At 45.9% G+C, this 10,919-nt stretch overlaps 1 protein-coding gene across 5 annotated transcripts in view; it reads left to right on the top strand.

The window, feature by feature from the left end:
• The first annotated feature begins 3,073 nt into the window (after positions 1 to 3,073).
• The window catches only part of FAM13A (family with sequence similarity 13 member A), a 163,337-nt gene continuing 155,491 nt past the window's right edge, over positions 3,074 to 10,919 (top strand). For 4 of the 5 annotated variants that reach the window (XM_044429432.1, XM_044429434.1, XM_044429433.1 and 1 more), the window contains exon 1: positions 9,525 to 9,830. In XM_044429432.1, the coding sequence (XP_044285367.1) occupies positions 9,584 to 9,830 (247 nt within the window). In that variant the 5' untranslated portion in view covers positions 9,525 to 9,583. Of the gene's footprint in view, positions 3,113 to 9,524; positions 9,831 to 10,919 lie in introns of those variants that run through there. The other variant, XM_044429431.1, reaches the window with a different exon arrangement.

Here is a 10,919-nt window from a genome sequence, read left to right as displayed (position 1 = left end):
AGTGCGCCCCTCCCCTCCTCGTTTAAGCCTCTGGCTGTACTCGGCTAAGGATAGTCGCGGGCGGAGGAGGCGTGCATTCCCAAGGTTAGGCTGGAAAGAATTTGCAGAGAGCGCACCCGGGCACGGCTGAGTTGCCAGGGGAGCCGCGTGGGGTTGTTTTGTTTCGCACTGCGTTTGCAAGTAGGACCTAGAGGTAGGAAAAGGAGGCCGAGAGAGCTGAGCCGGCTCCCTTTGCAGGTACAACCTAAAGTGCGTTGAGACACGTCCAGCAACTCCAGCTAAGCCAGGTTCGGGAAATCTGAGAGTTTTCTCCCTAGACATATGTATGTTTGCATCCACTTGTTTAAAAAGTAGCCGGTGCCGTGCCAGGAAGGTCTGATTGGAGATCGGCGATTGGGTGCAGTGAATTCACAGAGCTGGCCGGATGCACCCGATGCATGTTCAAAAGCACCTTTTCTCGCAGGATGCAACCCAGGCCACCGACCCTCCTCATGATTCTGGCTCGAGGCAACAGGCTGTGGTCAGGAGCGATCCCTTAACCACTCCCTAACCTGTTGCGCTTCAGATGTGTCTGATCATAACTCCCATAATTCCATGTAATGCATATATGTAAATATATATAATTGAATGTAAGTGATGCATTCAACTCTGCGTGGTTATATTTTTCTCCTTTTTTCTTTTTAATGTTACATTTTGGTAAAATTTACAACCCTAAATAAATATCATGCTTCCATATAGCCTAAAGTGCCTGATCCTGCCTAATTTTGGAAGCCAAGCAGGGCTGGGCCGGGCCAAAATCTGGATGGGTGACTTGAGTCCTGCGCTAAGCAGGCAGTTGGACCTGATGGCCTGCTAGGCCCCTTCCAGCTCTATGATTCTATGAGTCATTTAGAAGAGGTGCCAGGTTGGGGAAGGCTGGACCACTAGTTGCAGCAGCTGAAGCAAGCCCCACTCAGCCAATGGCAGTGCAGCGTGACTTCCCAGTTTGTGTATGAAAGTATCATGTTATCATTATGTATTAAACTTATTTACAACCTGCACTTGTAATGCATTTAGCGTGCTTGTGACTGGTTGCACAGACCAAACGCAATGTGTTGTCTGGATTAATTTGTGTAAAAGCAAGCTAAGGCTAAGAAGAAAACTGATTGGGATAGTGGATTAGATGGAGGAAAGGTTCATGCAGCTGGCAGGGCCCCATTCCCTGCTGGGGCTGTTTTAGTATTTACATGGCCACCATCAACAATCATAGAATAGTAAGAGTTGGAAGGGGCCATGAAGGCCATCGGGCCCAACCACCTGCTCTTGCAGGACACCGAGTTACACCATCCCACTCAGATGGTATACGAGTAACAAATTCATCCCCCCCTTGCACAAATTGATGTCTTTTTAGGGGTGAGAGAACGTATGACTGAGTTTGGCGGTTTCTTTGACTGCAGTGGCCACAATAGGCCATTTCACAAGTTACAGAGGGACAGATGCCTGCTTCTTTTATCCTGGCAGAGAATTAAACCTGCCCTGGGTCATTCGTAGGGCCAGCACAGTGCTTGGCTGTCTGAAGTGAAGCTGCACGGGTGCCTTCCTTCCAAGTAGATCTGCTGACTTCCCAAGGCCCGTCAAGTTATTTTGGCACCCGATGCAGGGAAGATAAATCTTTGGGTTTTCCATCTTCCCTTTTCAGAGCCATGGGTAAGCATTCCAGCTGTACAGGTGTCAATATTAGCATTGAACTTGAGTTTTGGAAACCTGATTCTAACCATCATTTAAAGGAATAAAACCTGCAGTCCCATTGATTGTGACTTTGTAGTTCAAAAGCTCCCAAACTTGGAGATGTATATCCATTCAATCTTTGCCTCTTTCTGCACATCTCACATCCCCCCAATCACTTTTCCAACCTGGGAGAGCAGGCAGTTCTTCCCTGCTGGCTGCAACAGGGGTAGCCGGGGATTCAAACTCCTCCCTCCAAGGTGGGATCACATCCGTGGAGAGGGGAATCTCCAGTAAGTGGAGCCCCCAGGCAATGCCTAAGAACCAAAGGATTGCTCTTTATGAAAGCAGGGCCCTCATCCTATCCATGTTTAGTTGGAAAAGCATCCAACAGCACCCAGCATTCTCCACCCAGCCGTGCAGTTTAAACATGCATAGATTGCACCCTTAATCGATTTGTGTCACATAATGCAGGAGGGCTTCACAGAGGAACTGGATCCAGTCCATAGTTTAATTCTGAAAGAAGGCATATGGGGTAGGAAGTGTCTTAAGGCACAAATTCAATAATCAGTTTAGCAACTTCCCCCCATGACATTCTGATTTTATTTTGAAATAAAGGCAACAAAAGGGAGAGACAACAACATACAAACACAGCAAGTTCACTGAAGAAATAGTCAATAGGGAACGTAGGGCTTTTTTCTGCCTAAACTTGCACATGCGTACCTACACCAGTTGCTGGGGAGCATGGGTCGTGGGCACTGTTGCACTCTGTCCTGCCTGTTCCCTGTGGGTGTCTGGTTGGCCCGTGTGTGAACAGGATGCTGGGCTAGGGTGACCCCTGGTCTGATCCCGCGGGGCTGTTCCCGTGTCCCTAAAGCTGCAGTCCCACGGCTGACTGAGACAAGCTGGCAACTTTAGGACTCTTTTTCTGTCTGAACGTGCCCGGAGCTGCGCTAATACTTAGTCCTAGCTGATGCATTTGTGAACGAGCGAGAGTAAAAGAGCCCTGAGTCATTCCTAGCATTTTTGCCCAAATCATATTCGCTTCCCAGGTAGGAGCGGCGCCCCGGCAGACACGGTTGAGGCGAAGCTTCTTGGGAGGTCTCCCTCTTGCACAAAATCCCCGCAAGCGCCTGCAAAACACGTCGATGACTTTAAGCCCAGAGTCACGTGTCCCTTCCAGCCTGCCCTGCAAGAGCTGCAGCCTCAAATTTCACCGCTTTCGGCCATGTGCAGCCCGAGCTGGGAGGAGGACCGAGTTTGTTGGAGGCACGGCCGCACCATGGAGACTGAGCGGCGCGCTGGCGGGACTCGTCCGCCCACTGCTTAAGGCTGGAGCCTTCCCGTCCGCATCCCTTCCAGGCTGCCTCGAAAAGGAAGGATGGGGGCAGGAGCGTTAGCCGTCTGTGTAAGTCCAAGCTGCCTCTTGGGGGTGGCGCGGGGGGAGAGGGGAGAGAGAGAGAGAGAGAGCCGGGCATCTGGGGCTGAGCTGTGGGAAAAGTCGCCGAGCGAGTGAGCAGCGGGGACACGTTGGAGGAAAGTAGAGCCGTCTGAGCGGGACGGGCCGGGTGCCTGCGTGGGTCGCAGAGCCGCTCGGGCCGGGCATCTGAGGTGCGCTCGCAGTGCTGGGCTGGCTTCACTCGCTGCGGGCAGAGAACGCCGTGAACGGGCTGCACGCGGGATGTGTCCCACCCTCTGCCCCTCTTTCTCTCTCACACGCACACACTTTTTGTCACGAGAGGTTCAAATGACCCTCTCAGCAAAAATCCTGGTTGTGAGATGCAACAGCCCGCAAAAGTGGGATTCCGTTTTTTAAGTATTATGTTTGTTTCATTCTGGGAAATTTCATTTAAATGTAAAAATCCTAAGCACACCGACTGAAAATTAAGTCTCACTGTGTGAGTCCAGCGGAGTTTACTCCCGGAAATTGGGTAGAGAAGATTGTGCTCTCAGTAGTTTAAGGCTGTGATCCTATCCATTTTGCGAGTAAGCTTCACTGAACGCAGTGGAACTTCTGCCTGAGCGTTTGCCCTGTAGGATTGCCCTGTAGAAAGCAAAAGCGTTTTGCTTTTCCGCCTCTTGTGTTGGTTTCTTTCCAACTATCTTACTGTTATCTAAAATTGTTTCTTACCTGTCATTAGTGAATTCGTAGGTTTGATTTTAGAAGGAAGGTAGTTGCATAAATGTTGGACCCTGTGTGTTCATAAAGCAAGAAAGGCATAAGGTAAATCCACTTTGCTTCCCGAAATAGGTCTTCCCTTGTGTGATGGCTTCTTCATTGCTTCTCTTGCACTTTGGTGAAAAAGGCTGTAATCCTCAACTCAGTTTATCTCGAAAGAGGCTTATTCCTAGGCAAGTGTGTGCATGTTTGCCACCAGCATGAATTCATCTGAAGCAGAGTTTTAGGAAAATACAGTAACCCATAATGAGTGTGCAAGGACATTTTTTAACAACCAAAACCATTATCTATTGTGTTGGGTTAATTTTGTGTATGTTTTTAAAATTCGAACTAACAGCTTCCAAGGAGCTCTGTGTATGTGCGTGTATTATTAGATTCATTTATTGCAATAAAATTGCCAATAAGTAACATAATTGTACAAATCATAATAAACAAGATGAAATAACATATAAATAATCGAGTGACAGATAAATCTTAATGTATTAAAACCCGTGCAAGTTAATATAAATATAATCTAAATGGTGCCACAGGTGCACTGGAACAGAAAAGTTTTTGTCAGGCTCTCAGCAAAGTAGGAATCTGATGAATCTCTGATTGTAAAGCTTTCCAAAATTGGGGTGCTATCACAGAAAAGACCCTCCTTCTTGCAACTTCCCCCTTAACCTCTTTAGGGAGAGACACTCATAGGAGGGCTTTCGTTGGTGAGCTTAGACAGCAAGCAGAAATATGTGAAGTAAGGCACTTTATATTTGCCTGTTCATCACCAGTGAAGACTAGCATATTCTGGGGACCGGTGGGCAAAACGCCACCACTAATCTTCTAAAGACACATACATACATGACATCAACCATTCTGCTTTTTCCAACTCTTGCATGCCCCTTTTTGAGCCTTTTTAGAAGAACTCTGTGCACAAGTCAGTCCCCTTGAATTCAGGTGAGCACATGTCGGATTGTAGTGTAGTTCATAAAGCAATCACATTTGGCCCTGTCTTCCCTGCTTCTCTCATGTAATTTGTAAGAACTTAAAATACTTGCTCTGGACGACTGTTCTCCTCAACTCCAACCTTCAGAATAGAAATACCTGCATCAGTGGAGGAGTCCAAAATAGCATGTACAGTAGTGGCTTAGGGCAGCTCCAGACAGTGGCTGGTTCACACATCTCAGCAACCCAGGTTGTTGGAAGCAAGCAGATTAGTTATGCGGCGCAAGAGTGAAAAACTGGAGTGGCCAAAGAGCCCTGGTGGTCATTCCAGGCAAACCAGGCCAGCTGTTGCCCCACCAAGCAGAAGAAAGCTTTGTATGTTTTTGCAGGTTGCCTCTGGAAATTAGGAGTTTGTTGCGCATCCGGCAGCCAGAAGCACACCACAACTTTGTGGCTCTTGTGTTATGTCCAGAGCTCTGCACCCACTTTCTTTCCCTTCCTTCCTTCCTTCCTTCCTTTCGAAGCTAACCATGGTTTGTACTGCATGAGTGCTGAGCTCAGTGCTAGCCATGGTCAGCTGCAAACCAAAGGTTGCAACCATCCTAAAACGGGGCTTCAAATTAGTTTGAGTTTACTTATCATGGTTATTGTTGTAACTGATGGCTCAAAACTGTAACAATGGACCACTTCCAAAAAGGCAGAAGAAAAAATTATACAGGGATGTAAGGAAATTTACCGTTGATTTTTTTGACAAAACACCTATTTAAAATTTCAACATTTCCCTGTGACAAATTTTACACCATCTAGGAGAAGTGACTGCCTTCATTTTGGGATGCACCAACTTCCACACACACACACAGTGGTTTGAAATAGAATAGTCTGCTTTTCTTAGCGAAAGGTAACACACACACATGTGCTTTGGACACTTAATATAGAAACAGCACTAGCAACAAATTGGTCAGTACCAGAAGGTCCTTTAGTGTCAGGATAAAAAGGATAGAAGGCTGGACCTCACCAATAGTTAAGATTTTCTTTTAAGCTTGTTGATCGTTTTTAAAAGGTGGTCTGCCCCTTCTGAACTGCTTCCTCTGTCTCTATTTACTAATGTCATTATTGACACCTCTGTTAATTCTAAGAAATCTGAACAGGCTTCCAAAGGTGCAATTACCAGAAGTTTTCCCCCACTGAGTCCTCTATTTAGCAAAGTTGCATGGCTCAGCTACCAAGTGTTAGGGAGGTAGTGTAATGTGGTGACGAGAATGCTAGACTAGGTCTCGGGAAATCTGGGTTTGCGTTCGTACTCAGCCTGGAAGCTCACTGGGTGAATGGGCCAGTCACACTCAACCCAGACTACCTCACAGGGCTGTTGTTGTGAGGGTAAACTGGAGAGGAGGAGAACCTTGTAAACCACCTTGAGTTCTGTGCCAGAGATGGGTACAAGTATCATGTACTACTAGCAACGTATAACTGTAATGCAATAATAACTCTTATATTAAATCAGAACACCTTGTGATTGAGGCGGCGCTTGAGAGCCCTGGGAGTGGAGGCTTTTACATGTGCTTGATGGTGTGGGAGTCACTGTGGGGGCAGTGGCAGCCGCACATGTAACAATGCATGTAAATGCAGGCAGGCTTCTTCCCAAGGCAAGGAGTCCAGGTTCTTGGAGGAAGGTGCCCTTGAGTGGAAGTTGCTGTCTCAGCTATTGTTTTCATCTCTAGAATTAGGAGAGTAATAAAGCCCTTACCTCAATGAGTGCTGTAGAATTAATGAAGTGATGCTGGGATTCATAACATTGATGGATGGCCTTATTGCACTAGGCACAAAGTGAACTCCCCATTTAATGTCGTCCCTTTAACAGAGGCATCCAGAGCCCTGTCTCGGCCTATTTTATTGGATAAATTTCAGTGATTGAGGCCTGATGATGTGGGCGAGGGTCTTGGACAATCTGGCCCACCACCTGTATGTTCGACTCTTGCCCCTCGTGGCTGATCATCAAAGCCAAGGGCAGAATGCGTTTCTGTGTCCAAGCCATTGTGAATGCCTCTTTGAAGGAGGGGCTGGTCCAGGCTCCATTCAATGCGCAGACAGATAGAGGCAGCTCAGTTTTACTCATGCATGTTCATCAAAAGAGTAGTTGCATGCAGGAGTGGCAACAGAATTAGAATTAGATAGGAATTCCCTCTCATTCTTTTCAAAGAGGCCAGTTCACACATTTCACTGTAATTCCATGGATGCACATTTTAATACTGCTGCTGTTGCACTGAATTTATATCCTGCTTATTTTTCCTCTTGTGAGGAACCCAGGGCAGCTTACACAGCTCCATTTTATCCTCACAACAACAAGCCAGTGAGATGGGGATGAAGGGAATGTGTGGACATGTGCCATTTCAGAGAGGTGGAGGCTGTTTTTGATGGAACACTTCTGGAAGTTTGCAGCCGTATTGCAAGGTGATTGCATATTCACAGTTTCAGGCACACATATTGTAGCTTTGATGCGAGTTCTTAAAGCACCCACCAACACTGTGGGGCTGGGCTCAGATAATATTATGTAAAAATCAAATCTTCCACAGTGATTCAGGAAGACCTCCTCTCTTGTGGGTTTATTTTTCGAGGTCCTGTCCTGCAGCATGACCTGGGGCACCTTGCAGGTGTCATTATGGAACCAGTGTGGGTAGTCCGTGGGCTTAGGTCTAATTTTGAGAGCCTTCTGAGAATGACCAGTTTGGACCTTTGGCAAGAAGGGTCAGACCTGTCCCCGACAGCTTTTTGGTTAGAAAGACATAAGGAGAAGAGCAGGGAAGAGAGGCAAAGTTCAACTCTGGTCTATATGTGCTCTTAGTGGATTGAAGAAGGACTTTTCCGACATACGGCATTTGTTCTGTGCTTGCCATATCCTGCTCATGGTTGCTTACAAGTTCTTTAGATGTCTGGACCTTCCAGCTTCCCTTCTATTTGCAAATGGCACTTTCCACAGTGTTTTTTTAGGGAAAGTGAAATGGGGTATTATTTTTGATGGTGAGAGAAAGTACAGTTTCCACTTGTCTATTTCTGCTATTTTGCTAAAGCACAGTGCCACCTGGAGTTTTTATAGTCAAAAAGCAAGAAACATGTCTCATGTAGTGCTGCAACAAAACCAATAATAGATGAAGCAAATTAACAGCCTTGTAAAGGAAAGCCCAGAACAAGGTTCCTGGACTGTGCTATAAAATGAGCAGACATCTGGTCACAAAGCATTGAAAACATAACTTAAAATTCATTAGTGGATATGTTTCCAAATTATGCTCCAAGTGGCTCATCAGACTAAGCAAATCAGTAGATAAATACAAGAGATGCACAGAATTACAAAAAGGCCAAACAGATCAGCCCAACCTACCTCACAGGGTTGTTGTTGTGGGGATAAGATGGAGGAGGAGAGATGATGTAAGCTGCCTTGAGCCCTTTGTAGGAAAAAGGCAGGATATAAATCGAAAAATAAATAAAATAAAATAAAATTTGTACCCTATTTCCCTTAGAATCTAACATAGCTAGGAAAATATACTAGTAATGCCTGCTACTCGAGTATCATAGATATCCACACTCCTCTAACATTTAGAAAAGAGCACGTGGCACATTTGCTATCATCTTGGTTACATCTGAGCTGTAGCCGAAACTGTGCAAGCACCTGTGCCTCAGCCCCAACCTGCCCTGTGCCCCCAACTACATTAGATCTTTGCATGTTGAGCACAAGGAGAACACTAGAAAACCAGTGTGGCACAGTGGTTATTGTGTTGAACTTTGACTTGGGAGATCCAGGTTCTAATCTCCACTATAAAGCTCACTCACTGGGTGACTTTGGGCTTGTCGCTGACTCTCCACCTACCCCTACCTTACAGGGTTGTTGTAAGATAAATGGAGAGAAGGATTATGCAAGCTGCCTTGAACTCCTGACAGGAAAAAAGGCGGGATATAAATACAATAAATCAAAAATCCATGGTTACAATTGTGATCCTAAACATACAAGTAGACTGGTCCCATTAAACTCAGTGGGAGCTACTGCCCAGTAAATATTCATGGGAGGCCACTTTATAATTTTCTACAGTCTGCATAATCTGGGTCTACTGCTCCCAGAAAGTGTAGGGTATTGCCTTTAGCAAGTTAGACCATGGGCCCGTGTAGCTCAGTTCAGACTATCCAGGATTACAGAGCAGAGTCTTTCTAAGCCTGATCTGCAGATGCTGGCACTGAACCGGGGCTCTTTTGCACCTGAACTATTCACTTCCCGACTACAGAGGTGCAGCATTTTCCTAACTAGATAATGAGATGACATTGTATGCACCAATCAGGTTTGCATCGAGTGCAATATCTGGTAGAAAATCCATCTTGTAGAATCTATGGTGGGTGGTTGTGATGCAGGTTTTCTGTGCAGCCGTGGAAGAAATCCAGTTTTTTTCCCTCAGAAGCAAGTGCCCCTCTCAGGTTTATTCAAAGACTTACCTTTCTGTTTACACTTCGCTTTGGAGGAGACGGCTTGCAATCCGTACGGAGTATCTTAGATTCCCGCTCCACCCATGGTTGCTCGGGCAATGTGGCTTTGACACTTCCACGTTATCCACTCGGTTGCTCCGCTACGTATTTTGCTCCTCCTCCTCCTGCCTTTCTTTTTCCTTCCCATCCTTGTGGATTTAGATCCCAGGTCTTTCAGAGACATTTCTACTCCGTAAAGGTCTTGCTGTGAATGTAACCCCCGCCCCAGGAAAGGGGCTTTCTGCCGCATTAGTTGCCGGGTTCCTTGCGTGAGCCATGCAGCCCCCCGTAGTCACTATGACTGACTGCTCTTTCTTCCTGCGCTCCTTCAAGCAAAGTAAATCGGCGGTGAGGCTGAAAGAAGATATGAAAAAGATCGCAGTGGCACCGCTGAGCAGGCCGAGGGAGAGCTCTTGCCGAAAAGTCTTTGGTGTCAGCCTCCAGGAACTGCAGCAGCAGGGGCTGAGCAAACATGGGATCCCAGCCGTGGTGTGCGATATTGTCGAATATTTGACTGGACATGGTAAGCTTCTGGCAAAGTACTTCTGCTTTAAAATAACAGCGTGGGGAGGTATGCCTTTAAGGGTGCATCTGCTGTATAATGTCGATTTTATCTTTGTCTATCTGTCACAGTTCTTCCTGCCCCCTCGAGAATCCTGGGAATTGTAGTATTAGACTTTCCTAGCCCTCCTGTTGCAAAGTTAGGCTTTCCCGGGTGAGGGAAGAACGATTAAGTAGCCTAAGTCTGTGGTGCAGTTCTGTGTATTATTTTATTTTACTTACTACATTTTATTTTTAAAAATTCATTTTATAAATACAAAGACAAATGAAGAAAAATAATTTGACTTGAAATGCAGTTATCAATACAAGATAATGCATTTAATGTAACACCCCTTCCCATTTACTTTATGGGCAAAAATATGGATGGAATCTAATGTTTGCTTGGAGGGTTCTTAATGGTTCTTCATAATAAATTCTATTTCTGGTGTAATCAAACTGGGATGCCTAAAAGCCTCTGAACTCAGCTAGGTGGTCGGCACTTTAGAGAGGGAATGTTATACTGTGTCCTGGAGGTTTTGGTTTTCTCCCCTCACCCCCAGGATACCCCACCTATACTATGCCCCCCAGATGTTCTCCAGTAGCCACAGGATTGCTTTGTGTCTCTTTTCCATAAGCTGCTTAGTACAATATATTCTGCCTTTCATCTACCACGGAGCTGAAAGAGTGGGTTCTTCCATTCTGTCTCCCATCCAGAAACCAACCGCAGCTAACCCACCTGCTCAGCTTCAGCAAGATGGCTCATTCTTTACCCTCGGGCCAATTCCTAGTATTTATATTATATAGTTTAGCAGTGGGGAAAATGTACCCACAATGGTTTTCAAAGTCCTCTGTGCTTGCTTGGGTACAAGGGATCCCCAACCTCTTTAGGATGATAGGTACCTTTCAAATTTTGAAAGTTTTTTATGGGTATTCTCACAAAGTAGCTGCGGGAGGTGGGGTACTGAGTCTTCTGAACTCACAATTTTCTGCTCAAAAATCCATGTTTTAGAAGGCAAACGGATGCCTTCTAAACACCTAAGTTCCCCATGAAACTAAATAGAAAGAAGAGGTA

This window comes from Varanus komodoensis, unplaced genomic scaffold (assembly GCF_004798865.1).
Source record: "Varanus komodoensis strain SLA01 unplaced genomic scaffold, ASM479886v1 scaffold2, whole genome shotgun sequence".
Classification (NCBI taxonomy): Eukaryota; Metazoa; Chordata; class Lepidosauria; order Squamata; family Varanidae; genus Varanus; species Varanus komodoensis.
This window is presented reverse-complemented; position numbering and strand designations above follow the sequence as displayed.